The 23937-nt window shown below is 36.7% G+C and overlaps 1 protein-coding gene across 1 annotated transcript in view; it reads right to left on the bottom strand.

The window, feature by feature from the left end:
- Positions 1-21748, bottom strand: part of LOC149534906 (putative metal-nicotianamine transporter YSL6) — a 238663-nt gene extending 216915 nt beyond the window's left edge. The window contains exon 1 of the mRNA XM_089807875.1: positions 21189-21748. Within this exon, the coding sequence (XP_089664001.1) occupies positions 21189-21507 (319 nt within the window). The 5' untranslated portion in view covers positions 21508-21748. The remainder of the gene's footprint in view (positions 1-21188) is intronic.
- Between the last annotated feature and the right edge of the window lie 2189 nt (positions 21749-23937).

Below are 23937 nucleotides of genomic sequence, written 5' to 3'. Positions count from 1 at the left end.
AGAAATGAAAATAGACATTAAAAAAAAATCAAAATATAACATAGACTATCTTCGTCAACCTTTTTTTTCTTAACAATTACAAATTTCTCATATCTACTTAACTCGTTTAAATCTATGATCTATTCCAAAAATAATACTAATGATGATAATAATAGTAATACAGCTAAGATTATATAACTAAAATTTAATCTAATTAATAAATTCTCTAACCTTCACCTCAACAAACATATTTGACTAATAACAAATCTAATTTATCTCGACCAAATCTAACATATCATTATTCTAGCTAACACCTACTATAATAACTAATATACAAAAGAAACATAATACTCATAATCACATGAAATTTAGACTAACTAAAAACTTTACTAAACTTATAACTTAAATCTTAACACTTAAATTACACTATTAAATCAAGCTAAAACTAACTAAATTCTTAAAGAACTTCAATCTAGTTTCTTACTATACTAAATCACCCTTTGAATTGAAATTGAACTAAATTCAATAACTCTTTAAATAACACAAATATAAACTAAAACAAAATAAAATAAAATAAACTAAACTATCTACCAACAAAACCTAACCTATTCTAATTTGACACTTAAATGCAAAACCTAAACTAACCCCCAAACCCACTACTCTCTAACAATTTAACAATTATCATTATCATAATACAACTAAAACTTACTTTTCCTAACAACTAACTCTTATCTATCCTTTAAAAGAAACAAACAACTTAAATGACTTTATTACAACTTAATTAAACTGATCCTAACTTAACAAGTACTAACACTACTTAATCAAACCTAACTTAACCCTATACTACCTACTAACCTAGCTCCACATCCCCACACCCAACAATCTTGGGCAGCCTCCCAATAGGCTGCGTGTTGTCCCAAGGGAAATCTACACTGCCCAAGGCAGCTCTTCCTTGCAAGGTGCGCTTAGACACAATCAAGGCAAGGGGGGATTAAATTATGGAGTATAAGGTTTGGGATCTTCTATCATCATCAAGTATACAAATCCCTTAAATGCTCAAGGACCCACGTACCCCCAAAAGGACTCAGCACGTGATCCAAGACCTGCACTTGTCTTGTCTTCCTCCCAAGAAGATGCACACCTAGCAAGACAAGGGGGATATAAGGAAGAAAAACTAGGTGATAATATAAATATGAAGGGGGAAAACTTTAATGTATCCCTTCCCCAATCAAATTGCCTCTAAATACATCTGCCAACTTAACTGACATGGCAGATTTCATGGGTATGCGCTACACTCCAAGTCAACCCATGAAAGCTTGTCAAATCGCCTAGGGTGGAGGAGGTAGAATAGGAGTTAAGTGCATAAAGTTTTCAAGGTAAGAGTATGAGTTATGTTTTAAAGTTATGTAGATAGTCTTCTAGGATATCTATTCAATTACTCATAACTCATTTAGATATTAATTAAATTTAGAAATCAATTTTATTTTATTTTCCTAAGGAAATCAAAAAGGTATATTCTGTCTCAGCAAGGGAATAAATTATTTCTCTCATACAATTTCCAGTATCTTGTAGGTGGGTGTTCTGGAAATTTTCTTGTTCTCCTTTTTTTTGTGTATGAATCTTCTCTTTGGGGTGGTATGTAAAGGTAGATTAATTTTCTTTAAGTTGGATCATAATTTGAAAATCTAACATATTGCTAATATTACCCCAGAATTTTAATTCCTAAAGTTTCATATGGCTTACAAAACTAATAGTGCATCTCTTAAATCTATTAGATAATTAAGGTAGGATTCTATGCAATTTCTATCACATCTAAAGTAGATTAATCCAAGGACTATATTTGTCATTCAATCCGCACTTGAACTCATGTAGGAGCATTCACAGATCATACTTTGAGTAATATCCTTCCATCATTTATACAAAGGAGTAGAATTTTCTTTTTTTTACCATAATATAAAACAACCTTTTAAACAACCATGTGATTCATTCCCAATTTGAGATCGAAATTACAATGAAAAAACTTATTGAAACCACACTTTAATGATACAATGAAACTTCTCTTATGCAAGGACAATACTCAAATCTTTTTTTTTCTTCCATTACTCAACCTGGTTCAAGGCTCCATCGAGAAAGAACCAGTAAGAAAACTTGATGTCTTTGCCAATGCATCAAAATTCAAATACATTTTACACAAATCCAATTACATAATATTACAATTCAAATGAAATCTCTTCCAAAACCTTCACAAGTACTTCCTTCCCATATCTTCAATTCTTCAAGGAAAACAAGGAGAAGACAAGAGTTGATCCACGGTGAAACATCACAACATCAAGAGCAAATCAAGCACGCACCCCAACCCAGTTTTACACAATAGATCCAAACATAGGACCTGACTAGGGGGGAGGTGGATTTTTCTAATGGGGGACATCAATCACCATACCATAACATAGCCCTTTCGGGGCTAAAACATCAAGAACTTCCATTCTTCTACAAGGCCCTTTCGAGGCTATTACCACAAGGATTTTCATTCCTTTCAATATTCAAGATTCTCAATATCAACAAGGTACGTGATGACAAGTAGGGGCCCATACACCCTACCCTCTTTCCCTCCTCACACCATGAGAGGAGACTCTACACCATTGAGGTCCAACTAAGGCCCTTCCCCCGTACATGGCCACTTCTTCCCTATCCAAGGGTGAGTAATGCCAAAACAATCCCCATGAAATCCCCTCAAAAACAAATCATCAAGACAAGCATAAGAATGCATCAAGAACAAGTTTAAAACCCCCCAAATCCATCCCAACACACAAGCAAGCAAAAACAAAGAACAACACAATGTCTTATGCAAGATTCAAGCATGAACAACATGAAGAACAAATCCAAGGAGTGAAGAACTCCTTCCTTCACAAAATGTTATGTTAAAATGGTAAGTTGAGAAGAGCTTTTCCCTTTTTTTCCTTCAATCTTCAAACTTTCTCTAAAACTAGAGATTGGGTAACAACCCAAAAACTTCTCCATAATCCATCTAAATATGATTCTAACTCAAATAGACTTTAGATAAACCCCAAGGTGGAGTTTGAGTCACCCACTCATGTAGGAGAACATCAATTTTCGCAATCAACCAAAAGTAGGGTTTTTGTGTGACCCTAAAAGTCAACCAAGGAGGCTAAGAGAGTGGAAAGTACTCCCAACCCATACCCTTACCCCTAGGGTACTTAAATTTAATGTTTTTAAGCCTTAAAAACTTAATAGGAACAAATAAAAGCTAGGGGAATAGTAAGACCAAATAAAACCTTCAATAAAAGATAATGCAAAGATGGCACAAATTAACAAGGGGTACAGCTCCATCTTTCCATTAGGTTTCCCGACTAACTATCCTGCACACTCATTGCACACATCAGTAGTTCAAGAAATCACATGCATATATGTAAATTACGTATCAAAAAAATCATGTAAATTAAAAAAAAAATCCATTTTCCTAATAATCAAATGTTTATCTCATTCTACTCATATTTTTTACCATAAAAATTGCATAATCAAGTGTTAGTTCTGCATTCATTTTCTTCATCATCATACATGTTCATAAAGCATTAAATGACAAAAATCAAATATTTAAAAGTAAGGCATCACACATCACAAAATAGCATAATAATGTTCAGTGCATCAAATAGTGTCCCAACATATCGAGTCCTAAGTATCAAAATAATAATGTATCATCTATGCTACGATGGATTGGGCCGTGGGCCGAGGCCTCACAAATCAAAACATGAATCTTTCATTTAAATAATCCTTTCTTATTTCTATACACCTTTAATCATTAGAAATTATATAATCAACATACTTTATTCATTAATTCAGATTGAAATATTAGAATAATCATCGTTAGGCATGCATATAATTAAACATCATAAACATCATTAATAAGGTAAAATGAACTATCTGAAAGCATACAACTTAATCATCAAGGTACCAAAATCGACAACCTCATTATCAGGTGAAAATACCTCGCATCATTGTTAGTAACAAATAATGTTTTAAACAGTCGAGGTGATGAAATAGTTCTTGAATCACCAAGTATTAAAACATGGATATATCATCTACTCTAAACTTCATTAAGACATTCACAATAAATGCATTACTTCATATCTATTTCCAATCTCCTATACCGGTTTTAACAGAGCATTCGTATTGATAATTATATACAAGGAGGGACCTCACAGAAGAAGAGGGGTTGGTGTCATCCCCTGTGCCCTCGCGGCTTGAGGAATTGGTGGAGATATAGAGTAGGCATGAGGAACCTTTGGTTCCAGCTTCTTTTGTAGCTCAGGTAGAAGGATTTCTTACGGAGTTACAAGCTATGGAGCATTCTACCCAGGAACTCCTTCGGCATGCGCAGTCCTATAACTTGGAGGGTGTACTCGCCGCGACTACAGCATTAGCCCAATTCATGCGAGCTGACTGCTACACAGACTGGGGTCTCTTAGAACAGAGTAAATACAGTAAGGAAGATATTGCCACTACTTGGACTAGTCGTTCTAGCATTTCTCAGACCCAAGTTGCTTCCTCTCCTCTCATGGCCTCTCTAGCTGCTATAGAGACTTCTTTTCGGGGTGTTTTTTTGGAAGCCCAACGGGATAAATGTCTTCATAAGCAAGTACAGGCAGAAAAGATTGCTCTGTTAGCAGGTTGGCAGTTGAAGCGAGCTGAATTCGAAGGCAATTTGGCAACGACCGAAGCTAAAAAGATGGATACTTTGTGGGTACTTCAGGGCATTCGTACTAAACAGAAAACGGTGGAGTAGGAGCTGCAACGCTTGCGAGGCACTCCAAGTCTGAGGATGTCCTCCAATCCTTCTTCTTGAAACATTTCTCAGTTGTTTTAGTCATCGTCTGGAAGACAACTCTTTTTCTGGGGGGGGGTATATGTAGTCGGCAATTGGTTTGTAGTTGGCATTCGGTAATTTAAGTATTTACTAATTGTGTTAGGAGGTAAGGAAGCAGGGAGTGTGTCTATTGGTTTCTAACCAACCGACCCTTTTATAAGCAGATTGATACTTGGACATTGTACATTCATGTTTTTGGTGATATTAATAAAATAAAATTGTTCCTCGCCTCCATTAGGGTAACATTGTGGTATGGTATACTGGTGAGTCTGACAATAATAGTTGTATGATATTCTTTAACTTTTGGTAATAATTGCTCTCTACAAAAGGCCTCCTTTTCATCTTCACTAGAGTTACTATTATTAAAGGGACATTTGGATGCATAATGCCATGGCTTTCCACAGTTAAAACATTTGAATCTTACTTTGTATTTTCCTTTTCTCCCTTTTTGCTTTCTCATGAAGTCAGCTGCTTCTTCATCTGATTCACTATTTAAGCTCTCACTTGACATTTTCTTTTTGCCTTTACTCTTCTTTGATGCTTTAAATGCTATTTCCTTCTTTGGTTCATCGACTTTGATTCTCATTTCATGGTCGGCAAGGATCATGTGTAATTCATCTTTTGTCAAAGTGTCTAAATCTGTCCTCTCCTCTATTGCAGATACTTTGGAATTAAATTTCATAGGTAATGATCTTAAGATCTTCTCTACTACTAATTGTTCCTTCACATCTTCACCAAGGGCTTTCATTGAGTTGACAACATCATCTATACAATCAAGAAAAGTGGCAACATTTTCATCCTACTTCATTTTGAGACTTTCAAATATGCTTTGATAAGTTTGTAGTTTTGCTTTCTTTACATTATCAGCTCCTTAGTAAACATTTTTTAACTTGTCTCAAATGTCCTTGGCAGTAGTGCATGACCTTTGCAAATTCCAATTCGGCAAGATTGCATAAGATTGCATGTTTTTCTTTAGCATTATTTTCACATTTTCTCTTTCTAGGGGTATCCGTTGGAGGGTTTGTTGGCGGTGTGTAACCATCTACCACTGATTGCCAAACATTGAATCCAATAGCAATTAGATAGGTTTCCCTTTTTATGCTCCAGTAAGCATAATTCGTCCCATCAAACATTGGCATTTTGTTTTGAAAGATTTCACCCATTGTGCTCTTTTCGATCTACTTTCAAGCGGTTAGGCTTTTAATGAAGGAACCAGCTCTAATACCAATTGAAGAGCTCATGATTATACTGAGACGGGGGGTGATTAGTTTAATAATAAATTTACCAATTTAAAACTTTTATCCAAACAATTAATTTGAAATGATGAAATGAACAGTTATATACATGAACACAATTACACAATTTTTACGTGTAAACCCAATGCCGGAGAAAACCACAGCAAATTAATTACTTTTATATCACTTTGATCTTTTACAATATTTTTTAGGTTCCAACCTTTATTTTTACAAGCACCAACCGATTGGAAGCTGCAACTCCCACTATCTGAAGGCACCGACCTTGAAGCAAAGCACCTACTTCACTTCTGAAATTAAAACTGAATTTCCACTTTTATCTTTGTTGCTCTTACAACAGATAGTGGATACTATTAAATCCTCTTCCTTTGAAGTCAGCCAACGAATTCCTTTAACTCTGCACACTTTATATATATATATATATATATATATATCTTATCTTGCTCCCTTACTTCTCCTTTCACTCAAATTGCTGTCTTGTCTCTACTTTCCAAAATAATTCTCCTTTTTATATCTTACAAAAAAAAAATGAACGTATGTGTCTTTCGATTTTGAATAGATATAACTCTTCGTAATTCATGATAACATACTATAGGTTTTAATTGCACCTTTTCATAATATAACTTTATTATTGTTATAAAAAAAAATTATATTGTGCAATCTTATTTGGTTTTGTTTAAAAACACAAACAATTTTATTTCCGTCGGGTTGCATCAACGCCCAACTCTACCACTCACAGATTGCATTCCATGGATTGTGACAGCTTGTGGATGATTTGTATATGTATAAGTTTTTTTTCTTGCCTGATGTATATACACCTGCACCCATCTTCCTTATTTTCTTATGACGTCCTCAGCAGCAAGCATATTGTCTTCCATGTAGTAGCCTTCCACATACTCAACAGCATACATAATGCTCGAATATTTACTTGCAATTTAATTATATCTCCATGTCATCTCCTGACTCACATCCTTGTGTCACGATAGATGTTTTTATTCATTTATGTATTCAGATGGGTAAATCATTGTTTTGGCACCATCGTGGAATCCTCTGACAATCTTCTCTTTCGCGACTTCCCTTACTCTTGGCTTATGCAGCAGTTCATCACACAATCTCATCATTTGGAGTTTTATTGACCTTTGTAATTGATTTATTCTCAATTCATGTTACTGTTGTCTAATTTTGCACAGATGTATTTATATTATTTTTGTATACCTAAAGACTACCATGGATTCGATGACATCCATGTTCTTCTGTAATTTACAGTTTTAAGTTCATAAACTCTGAGGCCTCCTGGTGCTGTCATTATACACGCTACTATTTATATTTTTACTTTCATGGCTTCTTCTATATTATGGCTGGGACCACCGTCTCTGTGTTGCTTCATTAATTTTATTTGAAACTGAATTGCAGGTATGCTTTACAAATATTCTTATCCTTCTAAAATGTGTCAGCTCTCCTATGGCTGATTACACTTCTTCTTCAGACTGTATGCAATCTCCTGTAATATACATTATGTATGCTATGGAATTTGATGTATATCAACATTTAAAAGTTAAAACTCTTACAGCACTACACTGAATGAGGTTGCTGTTTCTTTGTATATGAGCCTTCATATTCAAAGCAATTCCCTGTTTAATTTCTAGATACATATCGTGGCTGTATGTATATCAACTGATGTGAGTTTGTTTGTTTATTTGACCTATCTTCAATGCACACACTGGATTACTGTTCTAGTAGTTTTTATTGTGGTTATGTTCAATCATTGATCCTGTAGTGTTAACAACCTTAAGTGACTTCTTAACTTTTGAGCTGTTTGACTATGCAAGTTTTGATGTCTTTGCCATGGGTCATGGTATCACTTATGGTATAGATTCAATATATGTTTTACTATAATGCATACTCTTTGATCCATCAATGATAATATTCCATCAAAGGATGTATCGCAGCTGAGTGACGATGAGGAAGAGTTGCAAATGAAAGTAGAGCCATGACTTATGAGTAGGTTAAGGATACAACTTTGAATATACCTCTTACCAGGCATGCTGAAAGCACAAAGGTTAATGATTTCCAATCAGCCAGGGTGGATAATGTGGAGGAAGAAGCAACCATCAAAGGTGAGGAGTATACGCGTGAGAAGAGAAACTCATTTGAGGATTCCTTAGACGATCATAACGTTGTTCCATTTGTGTCACATAAAGATTGCATGACATGTTCTATAAATTTAATGAAGTGTGATGAAGATAATGTTCTCACAATTGAGAAAAAATCAAAAAGCTTAATGTGTGACAACCCATCCACCCTAGATGAATTTGAGCTAAAGCCTTTATCATTGCAAGATTTGAAAGAAAGAGTGTTGGTCATAGAGGAGAAGGTTGTACAAGTTTTAACAAGGGCAAATGAGTCTCACAAATATGTTGAAGATCTTATGTGGAAAACTCAAATTGATAAGAGGTAAAAGGGAAATTCATGTGGAATCACTAGTACTCAATTGCACACAATCAAACAAGCTCTTGAAAGGATGAAATCAGATTATTTGCAGTTGTTATGGGATAAAGATCTTGCTATCAAATTTTCCGGAAGATACAGAAAGAGAGGTGGATGAACTTTGTCTGCAGTTGAGCATGACTTGCTACTCATTATACAAAGCTGAAAATCAGACTTCCCTTGCAGTCATTCACAAGGAAGATGACACTAAATTTAGGACTATGGAGATGGTGAAGATTGTTGATGAATCAATACCATTTGTGAGCCTGAAAGGAAGCACAGTGTTTCCACCGTTCTCCATCCTAATGAGGCACATTATGCTAATGAAGGTCAAAAGGAGCAGCAAGGAGACGAACTCAAAACTTTAGATGGTCAATTGATGCAGGAGCATCCAGAGGTATAAGGGCAATCCTGTGTCACCCAAAAAAATGTACTTAGACTTAGTTTTTGTTTCATGTCTTTACATTTTTGGATACCCATTTGGCTGAAATAAAGGTTCCAACTCTCATAGTTCAACTATCAGTGCGTTTGAAAATCCCGAAAAAATAGGAGCATGTATTTGGGCCATCATTTCGGTAAACTAGAAGGTGTGAATTGGCCAGATGAATGTAATCATGATTTAGAGCATTCCAGAAAAAGAATCAGGTCAATAGGCCCCACGGTTTGAAAGTTATTGCAGTTTTTCGAGTTTTGGAGACCTCCTAAGAATGCTTCAAAGTCAGGTTTGGGGCATTAAATGACCTCGAAAAGGGTTGAAAAATGGGAGACGAAGGAAGCTTGTCCATAGGGCTATAGAGCGCTTCGAGAGCTTTCCGAAAAAGTAAACGGTTCGTCAATCGGAGCTACGGTTCAAAAGTTATGCCTCCCGAAAGTTCGGTTACCGTTTCTGGATTCTTCTAGATTTGCACCGACTTCTAACGCAACTTCCGGAACCTTCTATTTCATCAGTGGATGCCTACTAGCACTTTCTAGAATGTACTCCTAGTCCTTAACCCTCCGGGGTCTATTTAAGGAGATTTCTGGTATTGTAAAAGGCAGTTCGGAGTGGAGTTTGAGAGGAGGTGCTAAAAGGAGAAATATTCTCCAGATTTATGCTATTGTAAGCCCTTAGGGCATGTTCTGAAGTTTATTTTCTCTGTACTATTTGTACTAGCTTATTTTCTCAGTTAATATAATTTTCCTTTTCTGTTGTGTCCATTCTGTTCTTGGGTTGTGTCTCCATCAAGTGGTATCAGAGCGGGTTTTCCTGAGTGTGTAGACGGCAGTTTGCACCAGGACTGTGTGATTTTGGGTTCGAGTTAGAAGATGCCTCCACGAAGAGAGCGTGGCGGAAGGGCCAGAGCTATTAATCCTGAGGAGGTTAGAGCCCTCCAGAGGCAGGTACAAGCATTGCAAGAGGAGCTTCGTAGAGGAGCAAATGTTGCCGCAGGTGACAACAGTGAGGATGACAATGAAGAGGAAGTAATGGGACCAGAAGAGGAAGTTGACGGGGAAGTTCTGAATCCTGTAGAGGAAAGGCTTTTTAGGGCCATTACTAAGTTTGGGAAAAGACCTACAATTGAAGTGGGTATATTTTCAAAAAATCTGAAACCAGATGAGTTGATCGATTGGATCAATGAACTGGAAGAATACTTTGAGTATGAGGATATAAGGGACCCAGATAGGGTTAAGTTTGCAAAGGCCAAACTGAAAGGCCATGCTAAAATTTGGTGGCAAGAGGTTCAACTAGAAAGACTTAGAAGAGAAAAGGAGAAGATCACAAGATAAGATCGCATGGTGGACAAATTGAAGAAGCAGTTCATTCCTGTGGACTACGAGCTTGATTTGTTTAAGAAGATGCATGGGTTAAAGCAAGCAGGAAGATCAGTCCAAGAATATACAAAGGAATTTTACCGACTCTTGATTAGAGCGGGGCATGCAGAAGCAAATAAGGAGAAGGTTGCTCCTTATATCCATGGATTGAGACCTAGCATCCAGGAGGAATTAAGTCTAGTAAGAATGACCAGCGTTGAAGAGGCATACCAATTTGCCCTACGAGTTGAAGAGAAGCTGAATAAAAGGTTTGAAGGAAGACAAAGAGAGCGTGGTCAAGGAGGAAGGGGAAGCGGTAGATCATCTGGAGGCCGCAATGAAACCCAAAAGAAAAATGAAGGTGTGGGTACTAGCAGAAACCAGAGGAATGAGGGTTTCAACCGCTCCCATGATCAAGACTTTGGAAATCAAAGAGGAAGAGGTAGAGGACGTGGACAAGGAAGAGGAGGCTTCCGTGGTACCTGTTTCCATTGCAATGAAGAAGGTCATCATGCCTTTGAATGCCCTCAACGACAAGGAAGGACAGATAGGAGAACTGAGGGCCAAGCTAGGGTTGCTCATGTGGATGAGGATGCACAATCATCACATTCAGAGGATGCAGAAAGAGGAGAGACCTTGGTAAATGAAAGAGTCCTACTAAGCAGTGAAAATGAACCAGGACAGCGGAGGAGTTTGTTCCGTACCAGATGCAAGTGTGAGGATAAATGTTGTGATGTGATCATTGATGGTGGTAGCACTGATAACTTGGTATCAAAAGAGATAGTCTCTAAGCTGAAGCTCAAGAGGGAGAAACATCCCCAGCCCTATTAGATTTCTTGGGTAAAAGATGATCATAAGGTCCTGGTAAGTGAACAATGTTTAGTAAAATTCAAAATTGGGAGTTACCATGATGAAGTTCTCTGTGATGTTATTTCGATGGATGTTTGCCATCTATTGTTGGGTAGACCGTGGCAGTTTGATAGACATGCAGTGCATGATGGACATGCAAACACATACTCTCTGACAAAGGATGGAGTTCGCCACAAATTGAAGCCCATGAAAAAGGAAGGTGAAAAGGTATGTAGCAGTGCTAGGATTTGTCTTGTTGATGGAAGGAAGTTTTTCGATGGCATGAAACATCAGCATATGTGCTATGCTTTGATTCCTAGGAAAGATAAAGAAGGTAGTAGTGAAATACCATTTGAAGTTTCAGATTTAATAGGGGAGTTTGGAGATATTATCTCTAATAATGTTCCAGATGGATTGCCACCAGTAAGGCAAATCAGTCATCAGATAGATCTGATTCCAGGGGCTAGTTTGCCGAACAAGGCTGCTCACAGGATGACTCCTTCTGAAACAGAGGAGCTAAATAGACAAGTTCAGGAGTTGTTGAGGAAGGGCTTGATTCGAGAGAGCCTGAGTCCATGTGCAGTACCTGCAGTACTCGCACCAAAGAAGGATGGAGAATGGAGGATGTGTACAGATTCTTGAGCTATAAATAGGATCACCATCAAGTACCGGTTTCCTTTGCCAAGGATGGATGATATTATGGACTGCTTGAGTGGAGCTCAGTACTTCACAAAGATAGATCTGAAGAGTGGTTATCACCAGATACGGATTCGAGAAGGAGATGAGTGGAAAACAGCCTTCAAGACCAAGGAGGGTCTTTATGAGTGGTTAGTCATGCCCTTTGGATTGACGAACGCCCCAAGCACCTTCATGCGGCTCATGAATGAGGTACTTAAGAAGTTCTTGGGAAAATTTGTTATTGTCTATTTGGATGATATTTTAATTTTCAGCAAGACTTTGGAAGAACATTTATTGCATATTCGTAGTGTCCTTGAAAGGCTAAGGGAAGAGAAACTGTTAATTAATCTAAAGAAGTGTAGCTTTGCAAAAAGGGAGTTAGTCTATTTGGGGTTTGTTATATCACCTGAAGGTCTCAAAATGGGTCCGGAAAAGGTAAAAGCCATCTTGGAATGGCCTACTCCAAGGTCTGCTACTGAGGTAAGATCATTTCATGGTTTGGTTAGTTTTTACAGAAAGTTTATTAAGAATTTCAGTGGCATATGTGCACCCCTAACTGATACAATAAGAGGGGATAGAAAAGAGTTCAAATGGACTGTAGCAGCTGCGAGAAGTTTTGAATTGCTGAAGAAGAAGGTAACAGAACAGCCTGTGTTGGCACTTCCAGATTTTAGAAAAGTGTTTCAGGTGGATTGTGATGCTAGTGGTAGCGCTATTGGGGCTGTATTAAGCCAAGAAGGTAAGCCTATTGCATATTCTAGTGAAAAATTGAATGATGCAAAGAAGAAGTATTATGTTTATGATCAAGAATTCTATGCAATAGTTCAGGCCTTAAAGAAATGGAGGCATTATTTATTGCCAAAGGAATTTGTTTTGTATACTGATCATCAGGCATTACAGTACCTAAATAGCCAAGGTAAATTGAATCAGAGGCATATGAAGTGGGTAGAATTCTTGCAGAGTTATACATTTGTGTTGAAGCATAGAAGTGGAAAATCTAACAGGGTTGCAAATGCACTAAGTAGGAGACAGTCACTGCTTACAGTAATGCAGGTTGAAGTAGTTGGGTTTGATGAACTCAAGAATTTGTACCCTGAGGATCCTGATTTTGCTGAAGCATGGAAAGCTTGTAAAGAACCTGTTGCTGTAGATAGAACCAAGTGGTTAGACTATTTGATTCAGGATGGCATGTTGTTCAAAGGTAGTCAATTGTGCATTCCAAGGAGTTTCATGAGGGAAAATCTGATTAAGGAGAAACACAGTGGAGGGATGGCAGGACATTTTGGTCGAGATAAGACCATTGCCATTCTTAGAGAACATTATTTTTGGCCTCAAATTTCACAGGATGTGAAGAAGTTTGTACAGAGTTGCCAGGTTTGTCAAGTTGCCAAGGAGTTTAGTCACAATACTGGTCTATATCAGCCATTTCCTGTTCCATCAAAGCCATGGGAGGACATAAGTATAGATTTTGTTCTTGGATTGCCAAGGACACAAAGGGGTAATGACTCAGTATTCATGGTGGTTGATAGGTTCTCCAAAATGGCATATTTCATTCCATGCCACAAAACTCATGATGTTGTCCATATTGCAGACTTGTTTTTCAAAGAGGTGATAAGACTACATGGTCTTCCAAGGAGTATAGTTTCTGACAGAGATACTAAATTTGTGGGGTATTTCTAGAGGACATTGTGGAAAAAGCTGAGAACAGACTTGAAATTCAGTTCCACGCATCACCCACAAACTGACGGCCAAACAGAAGTGGTAAACAGAAGTCTGGGCAATTTGTTGAGATGTTTAGTTGGGGATAAGCCCAAGGGATGGGATTTGATTCTACCACAAGCAGAGTTTGCTTACAATAACTCTATAAATAGGAGTACTGGAAAATCACCATTCCAAATTGTATATGGGAATAGCCCAAGGACTGCACCAGAATTGAGGAAGATAGAACAAGGGGAGAGGACAAGTGCTGAAGCTGAGAAATTTGCTAAACATATCAAGCGTCTACATGAGGAGGTTCAAGCACACATTACCAAGATGAATCAAGAGTATAAAGCTAGGGCTGATCAAAGGAGAAGACATAAGGAATTCCAAGTAGGAGATCTAGTCATGGTGCACTTACGAAAAGAAAGATTTCCAGTTGGTACTTACAACAAGTTGAAAATGAAGAAATTTGGCCCCTGCAAAATTTTGAAGAAACATGACTCAGGAAATGCATATGAGGTGGAGCTACCAGAAGGTATTCACATTTCTCCCATCTTCAACATTGCAGATTTAACAGAATATCATGATGATGGTGCAGATGAGGAGCTGGTTTTAGAGCCATGTCCAATTCCTGCTTCTAAGAAGGAGGAGATAGAAGACATTCTAGATCATCGTGTGGGTAGGAGTACCAGAAACAGGCAGTATGAAGAGTATTTGGTCAAATGGAAAGGACGGCCGATCGAGGACTCAACTTGAATTTCAGCAGCTGAGGTTTCCCATTTGGGATTTCGTCTACCATCCATAAAGTGACAGGGTCACTTTTCAATCTACCCTGGGTGTCTGATGCAGGAGCATCCAGAGGTATAAGGGCAATCCTGTGTCACCCAAAAAAATGTACTTAGACTTAGTTTTTGTTTCATGTCTTTACATTTTTGGATACCCATTTGGCTCAAATAAAGGTTCCAACTCTCATAGTTCAACTATCAGTGCGTTTGAAAATCCCGAAAAAATAGGAGCATGTATTTGGGCCATCATTTCGGTAAACTAGAAGGTGTGAATTGGCCAAATGAATGTAATCATGATTTAGAGCATTCCAGAAAAAGAATCAGGTCAATAGGCCCCACGGTTTGAAAGTTATTGCAGTTTTTCGAGTTTTGGAGACCTCCTAAGAATGCTTCAAAGTCAGGTTTGGGGCATTAAATGACCTCGAAAAGGGTCGAAAAATGGGGGACGAGCGAAGCTTATCCATAGGGCTATAGAGCGCTTCGAGAGCTTTCCGAAAATGTAAACGGTTCGTCAATCGAAGCTACGGTTCAAAAGTTATGCCTCCCGGAAGTTCGGTTACCGTTTCTGGATTCTTCTAGATTTGCACCGACTTCTAACACAGCTTCCGGAACCTTCTATTTCGTCGGTGGATGCCTACTAGCACTTTCTAGAATGTACTCCTAGTCCTTAACCCTCCGGGGTCTATTTAAGGAGATTTCTGGCATTGTAAAAGGCAGTTCGGAGTGGAGTTTGAGAGGAGGTGCTAAAAGGAGAAATATTCTCCAGATTTATGCTATTGTAAGCCCTTAGGGCATGTTCTGAAGTTTATTTTCTCTATACTATTTGTACTAGCTTATTTTCTCAGTTAATATAATTTTCCTTTTCTGTTGTGTCCATTCTGTTCTTGGGTTGTGTCTCCATCATCAATGTTTCTATGATACTCCATTATGCAGCCATGAAAAAGTTGGCATTACAAATTTCATGGGCGGATTTCAATGTAGCTTCAGCCAAGAGACTAAATTTATCACAGTTCTTCCAAGGTTAGAAGAAATTATGCTTGCGAGGGATGAAAACATAACAAAGGGAAACCACGAGAAATCTGATTTTTACAACAGCAATTATGTGCTTTCACAATGTCACAAGGTAACAATCTTTCCACGTGAGGATGAGAAAAAACTGAGTGAAATCAGTTTTGAAATTTCATGTGATAATGCTCATTCCTTTGATGAAGAGAATGATTTGACTGATGACTCTTGTAGTGAACCAGAAAGTATAGAGTTGTCTTTGATGCATAATGAAGGCAACTACAGTTCAACTTCAGATTTGATATTGAGTTCTTTTGATGTGGCAGCTATCTATCTATTGAGCGATGATTTTATCTTCATCCACACTGTAGTTATTAATAGTTGCCCTGTTTGGTCTACCAATACATTTTCAGATTTGACTTGGGCTTCAGGAGTGATTGAGTCACATGGGCATTTGCGGAAATTTGGTTATGTGTTAGATAACGCACATGAGATAGATTTCTTCCATATATAAGAGCACAGTGACACCTTTGGCATCATACTTCGAGCTAGCATATCTTATAACAGTGATATTTAGAGGCCTATTGGGTTAGTTGTCATGCATATTGGAGGTGTGTTTGGTATCTATTGGGTGGATCACTCATTCTGATGGTTGTTACAAGAATATGGTAGGATGATACACATCTATTTCTACTCCCAAGATTAGATGCATAGACTGATTTGGGATCCAGGAGTTGACAGGATAAGTGCTTTACTTTTTGGGGTTTACTACGAGTTGCTACACAGTTTGGGGCTTGGAGGAATTAGAATCAGAGTAGCACAGCAGAAAGGTGTAGCAGTGTTATTCAGGTATGGATAGATGAGTTGCACTTGCACTCCTTGCTTAACAGTATGACAAGATGTTATCTCAGTGGTTCCAGATTGGATGCAGAGCTACTGACATATTTATATGGGATCCGGGGATAATTGTTGGATTCATGATTGCTTGTCGACAAGCAATCTCAAGCAGAAGGGGCTGTAATGTCCCCTTTTAGGGACATTAGAAAAAATTAGTCAAATTCATAAAATATTAAAAATGGCTTATGGGAGCTTAATATAGATTTATAGGTGGTCAATTACATATTATAAAGAGAGCTAATAAGAGACAAAACGGCAAGAAGGAAAGGATTCAGGGTAGGGAAAGACGAAGAGTCGGGCCTTGGACTTTAAAGGAGGAAAGTTGGTTTCATTTAGACATGCTTGGATTTGGATATCTTCGAGAAAGTGGAAGCTTGTTGCTTTCAATTTCAAAACCTGGGGACAAAACCCTTTCAGGATTCTCGTGGTGAATAGGGCGCAAACCTGATTCAACATCAACTGTGGTGAATTCACATTAAAGTTCACACTTGGAGTTACAGGTGCGTTTTATAGTTTTCCAATCTGATTGTTGACATTGTTTTTAAGATTGGATGTTTTATCATGTCATTTTATTGCTGAAAATTATAATACAATAACAATTCTGAATATTTTATATGAGCACTGTTGGTTAATGGCATACAGATTCTTTGCTATATTTCTGAAAATTATTTGTGAAGAAATTGTCATCAAATATCCCAGTAGGGATATAACAGTTTTAAAGTCATTTAGTTGTTGGGTGCAACTTCTCATTGAGTTTGTTGTTGCTTAAATTTGGGGTAAAAATTTATGGTGGCAAAGGGATACTAAAACACACCTGGGAATGATTTCATATGTTCTTTGTTTGCGTGTAGATCACTATCTATCTTTCTACCATTATGTGTCATCTCGGATTGGTTTAGACACTAAAAAAGCACGCTATAATGTTAATCACTTGCTATTCTTTTCTTGGTGGAATTTGGTCTTGTTTTGGCCATCTCTTCAATATGGGTAACCTTTCGATGTGGTTGTGCCAATGAAAACTTGTGCAATTGTTACTCTTGGTCTTCAATGTTGGAGCTAAAATTAGTCAAGGAACTTCTTCATCTCTTGATAAGTAGGAAATATTTTCCACAGCAAGTCAAATTGTGGTATTGCTATCAGGATTCAACTATGTCGTTTGTTTGTTTTTTCGAGTAAAACTTGTTAACTCATGTTTCATGAGTAGTGGTCCACACAAACCCATCTCTTATGAGAATAAATGGAACACTAAGCACTCATTGGATCTAGGTGATGCTCACAGAGGTGAAGCACCGGGACTTCCTAAAAGCACCGGGACTTCCTAGGAGTTCACCCATCCTAGTACTACTCCAGCTTGAGCAAAGAAAAAATAAACAATGATCTAATAAATTTACAACTTGACAAGAAAAAAAATTGGTTTGATGTTGATAAACAAACAAAAATGGCAGGGTTATTGACTACAAACATGAGTAACTCTTAATCAACCAATTACATTTTTTTGTAAATATAGCTTTATCCCAATGCTTATCAATTTCAACCATTCTATCCAAACATGGTTTGTGTGCAACAAAAGTTAAATGCTCCATAACCTCATATAGATCATAATATCATGTGTCTAATACATTGCAAGTCTCCTCAATAGAAATTCCTATTCTAGTCAGTATACTACTCGAGAATACATGTTAGAAGTGTCATAAGAATTGAACTGTTGAAAAAGGCTTTGATACAATATTCCAGGCATCTCAAGTCCCATGTAAACCACAATAACCAACCTCTTACACCATCCATAACTCTTTTAAATTTGGTTGAACATGAGAATGAGAACACAACCGACTGTTTTGGAGACCATCCTCTCTTGCCCTCACCACCTCATTTGCCAATAAGAACAATAACTTGAGCTAAGAGCAAATATTACCCTAGGAGAAATGCATCTACAGTTGGTGTCCATACCCATACTACCCTCCAAAATTAGCATTCATACTTTCTCAAGAATGTTCTTTTTTCTTTTGTATCACTAATGATATTTGGATAATAAGAAAGTATGTTAGATTCTTATTCAATTCTTGGAGTCAGTTTCCTTTTGTTGTTCAAATGTTCAAGATGTTATTCAGAAACTTCCAATTTTTGGTTTTAAGGTTTGAGTTGAAATGGTAGACCTTCACATTTGTACCCTAACAACTTTAGATCTAGACCCCAACGGCTACAACTATGGATCAGCTCTAGATCTAGTTCTAAGGACTTTAGATCTAGACCTTAAATTTTGTATTAGAATCTGTAAACCAGCTTTCATCAAAGTTGCATGGACACGGATACAGATACAATCATTTTTCAAGATCCACAAAATCGATACAGCTGCGTATGACATTAATAAAAATCACAGAGTTATCAGAGAAGATTATCATTACTTCAAAAGCAATATAGAGCATAGTTCCAAAAATCGCCATGAAATCGCCGAAATCGCGATAAGATTCATGGCTCCCGATTTTTTTGGAATCAGAAATCGTTGGTGGCGATTTTTTCTTGTGAATTGCCTGAATCGCCAAAATCGGCGATTCATGGCAAAAATCGCCAAAATCGCCATCGTGAATCTCCAGAAATCGGCCGCGGCAGCAAGGATAGAAAGTTCAATTTTTTTTTAAAAACACATGTTTTATTTGCTTTCTAAGTTGACTTTCCTCTTTGTTATAACCCTAAAGAGCCTTCTATTTGCTTAGTATGAGTAGAAGAGAGGAAGAGTGAGAGAGAAGAAGAGAAAAGAGAATCCATAGGTTTCCAACCGGCAAGAAGGAAGAGCACCAAAGAGATCAGAAGTCCATTTGGTTTCAAACTTTCATGGATCTTCATCTTAGATTCTTACATAAATTTATGATTTGATGTCTTATGGATCATCTTACATACATTCTATGATTTAAATCATTATGATCATTTGATTTCTATTTACTTCAGCTAGCCTACAATTTACATTTTAGAATCTTAGATAACATAGTTACGTATGTGATGGATTTTATGTTTCATGTTTATGTATGTTAAGTTTTAACTTCTATTTGATGATGTTATAGTGTGCTTAAGTTATATTCAATAAAGGGTGCATGAAATAAGTTTTAAATTGTTAAAATCTTTAAATTTAAAGGGTTTTTTCAAATTTGCCGATTCATCGCCGATTCATTGCCGATTCATTGCCGATTCACGATTCGATTCGGCCTTGCCGATTCCGATCCGATTCCGATTCACGTTTCTTTGATATAGAGACATAAATGCTACGTAAATAATTATAAGTAAATTTAACACTTTACAATATGCAAAAATAGTAGGGCTGCACCGGAAGGTAACACTTAAAAATTAGGTTGCTGAAATAGAAAAACATTTCATTGGCCTTTCTCATTTTGTGTAGGTTTTGATTATACCAAAACAAAACAAAAATTAAAAATACATGACTGGAGTTTTTTATTTTAAATTAGGGAAGATTTTCATTAAAAAAATTTAAAAATCAAATCACATAGTACTTGGCACAGTTGAAAAATGTAGGTTTTTTGAATGCACGTGGGTTCAGTATCCGACATATCGTTGTATTCAAGCTATATCTGATAAGTATCCCAAATCAGATAGAGGAAATACGCGTGCCTGAGGAGGGTCAGAGGAGTTTCTGGCTACTCTGGCTTTCATTAGAAAATTTTAATATAAATTCCGGATTTGGTGTTTTTATAATCAGTTGCCATTGTTCCAGATCAGGAGCAATTTCCAGAAATTTGTTGCTTTCACATGTCCGAAGTGAGTCTCATTGCCAGTACTTTTCTTTGCCCCAAGGCAGGGTCCAGTCTGCTTCTGTACGACTCGCCCAAGATGGACTTCCTTATCTTAGCTAGGCCTCTTTATCCTTTTTGTCCCAATATTGTGCAAGTCCTTTTGTGTGTGTATTCCATTTATTCTGTTAAAATACTTTTAAAAATTAGCTATTTCTATCTCGAATCATGAACTGAATTGTTTAAATTACTCCGTGGACATCCCTAGTTCGTTGTGCAAACCAATGTTGTCTTCGAGTCCTCCAATCGGGCCATCATATACAAATATCTCAATTGAGTATCACAGTTTCTTCATGGAGAATTTTCCCACTTCCATGCATTCTTTCAATCGTTGCTTCTCATGCACATTAGTAAGTTTCGTTCATTTTAGTTTAGTTTTCAATAAACGCTCTTTGACAAATCTCCAGGATACCATTCTTGCTGAACAACCGCGGGAATGTCTCAATCCGCTTTCATGGGATTCGCTGTAATTGATATGTCACGGACAAACAATACATTGTCTAGTGAAGATTTGACGAAATATATTCCAGAATATCAAACGACATAACGCATAATTGCCATTAGGAGAAAGCTCACGGAGAGGCAAGACGCTTAAAGGTATGCAATTGAACAAGATACATTCCAGAATAGTATGAGAGGACCCTGATGTGACCACAAGATGTAAGGTCACTAATACAAAGACGAACGAAAAGCGTGGAACAGAAAAGTCAAAAACAATATCTTTAAAATTGAAAATTTGAAAAAAGTTCCTGAGTAGACCAGCTCTGGAAAGTCCGTGAATAGTCTCTGTCGGTTGAGAAGAAACTTTCATACATTCTAGTATCAAAGAACTGTTGGAAGAGCTGCAGGGAAGTTCAAAAAGAACGTGACGAAACGGATAATTTACAGAGTAGAAAGGAAACGCAAATCTAAAATAAGAAAACATTGACGTACAAAACGATCAGCTTTGAAACAAATATTGAAGAGATAAGATTTTGGTCGTGGCTAACGAGAGTGTGTTAATAATCAAGCAGAGAGAACGAGCAATGAAAAGCTGATAAAGCATTTGGAAGGGCTTGAGAGAAAGGTTTAGATGGAGATTTACCACTAAAAGCGATGCCGTAGCAGGCAACGACACAGGTCTGAATGACGGTGTTCTCCTGTTTGGTGAAAGGGGTAGTCCATATCTGAAGCTTGGAGAGCAGGGCAATCCATGTCTTGACAAGGAAGAACCCGAGGAGGCCAGCAGCCACATTGAGCGAAGGAATGATTCCCACCGTCAGATTCAACTTGTGCGTAATCACACAAAACACTCCGCCCAACAGACCACTCACCACCACACCACGCACAGTGATTTGGTCCTGCCATCTCCCCACCTCCTCTACTTCTGCTTCTCCATCCGGCAATAACAACTCCCTCTCCATCTCTCTCCCTTTCTCCTATGTCCCTGGTTCGAATCCCGGTATCAGATTTATTGTATTGGGAGATACCTACGGACCTGTATGAAAATCAGATCTTGTCGCTAATGACCATTGGTAAACTACCGACCATTGAGCCAATTTACACTCAAACTCCATCTACCAGCCTATCCTTACAATCATCACTTTTCTTTGTTCCTAAATATTCCAAAATTCTAAATTTTTTATTTTTTTCTTAAAGATTCCGATTCCTATCTGATATGCATCTTCTGGCGGTTAATATTTGAATTGATACGAGGCCAGGGAACTGTGGGGACCAATGCAAGAGTGATTACGTCCAAGGCTGCGAAATGAGTGAAATGTTTATAACCGTCTGGGCATCGTTTTGAATTGATTTTTTATATCATTTAAAATGTCTGTTTGGCACCTTTTCTCTTGCCTAGGGATTCAGTTTTACAATAGAGAGCAGCAAGTGACCAACAAAGACCAACAAATATTTGGCATCAAATCTCAGGTCCATTTGGCTGCGGGAATAGAAGCTACTCTGAAATAGAAAATGGGGCTACTTATTCCTGTTCTCTATTTGGTTTAGTCAATATTTGATGGGGAATTCGTGGACTCCAAAATTTATGTTTTCTAAAATAAATAAAAGTGGAATAGGAATAAGTATTCCAATAACACCTATTTGGGTGGAATTGCAAAATCTCTTTCTTGGGCCAAAATTGGAATACGTGTTCCTATTTTACTTCGTATTCCAATTTCGATTTGGTGCATCCAAACGAAGAATTCAAAATTTTAAGAATTTACATATACCTATTCTGCTTGTATTCCTGTTGCCAAATGGGCCCTTAAGTACGCAACTATATGACAAGATCAGCATTCATTTAATAGGAATAAAAATTCAATTTTGAGTTAATTGAGTTTAGTGAGCCTTTCTTTTGGAATTGAAATAGGTCATGCGAGTTTAGTGAGGCTTTCTTTTGGAATTGCAATAGTTATCCTTCGAGACATAACCTACTATAGAACAGGCATCGACTATGGTGCAACATATTTGCACCGGCAGGGGTCCTCCATCCCATGGTCTGCAGGCAAGCATACTCCCATACATAACATAACCCATGTACGTCTCTGTCATTTCAATTTTGACTCCTATGCATCTGTTTGTTGTACGTTAGCAAGGTGTAGGGTGTTATTTGTCGTTATTTGCGGTGACACTTTTTGCTTTGTTTTAAAGTTTTATTTTTATTAAATTATTATGTTTAGATTGTTGTTAAAGTGTATATGATATGTATATTGTTAAGTTTATATGATATCAATTATGTTTACATTGTTGTACAATTTTAAAATTTTCATATATAATAATATTATAATAAATATTAGTTATTTTAGGAAAGTAAATAGAATTTGATATATTTTTATTATAATAATTATATTGTTAATTTTTTTATTTTAAATATATAGTAATATAGAAATAAAATCAATGTTGTTTATTTTATAGAAGTAATAAGTTTTTTAAAGAAAAATTAGTTCTTTGAGAGATAAGATTAAATCAATTGATTATTATATTCATTATATTATGAAATTCAATTAATAATTTTGTACATTAATAAATAAAATAATATTTTTACATAATTATAGTTAACATATTTAAGATTTCTAACTGATTTTGAAAAAGAAAATAATTTTAAAAATTGAAATGAAATAGTTTAAAATTAATAATTATAAAAAACAAATAAATATAATTCAAAAATATTTTATTTCTTTTATAAATACAACAAAAAAATACATATGTTTTCAAACTTGTTTGTTTTTTAACATGATGTTTGTGTTGTCGCCATTGTCATGTAACATTTAATAGTTCCAAATGTATTTATCAAACTTATTTAATGACAACAAACTAAGTAAGTATCAATTTGTGATATTCTTGTGAAGATTTAACAGTGTGATTTTGAGTCAAACTCATTGACCCATGTTTCATGAGTAGTGATTCAACATGAATCCATCTCTCATGAGTATAAATGGAACACTTAGCACTCATTGGATCTAGGTGATGATCACAAGAGTGAAGCACCAAGACTTCTCGGGAGCTCACCCATCCTAGTACTACTCCAACCTAAGCAAGCTTAACTATGGAGTTTCCTCCATGGAAATGATCTCCTGCTTATCAAGTATATGTTATTCATAACCATGCTACAAAAAAAATGCTTAATTTGACCATGATATTCATAACCATACACATATATGTTATTTCAACATTTGTGTTATTGCAATACTAAACTTGGATCAAACATTACATGCTAACTTTAATCAAATGCCACATGGAAAGTTCAAGACAACATAAATATTTGAAGATGATGAACAACTATAGTGCCAAAAATATAACTCAAAGCATCATAATGCTATCACTACGAGACAAAATCAAATCCCTTGTAAAAG

The sequence above is a fragment of the Cupressus sempervirens genome, chromosome 10 (genome assembly GCF_028749045.1).
Source record: "Cupressus sempervirens isolate cs-2001-9-10 chromosome 10, ASM2874904v1, whole genome shotgun sequence".
Taxonomy (NCBI): domain Eukaryota; kingdom Viridiplantae; phylum Streptophyta; class Pinopsida; order Cupressales; family Cupressaceae; genus Cupressus; species Cupressus sempervirens.
Note: the sequence above shows the minus strand (reverse complement) of the source record. Positions and strands in the feature narration are given on the sequence as shown.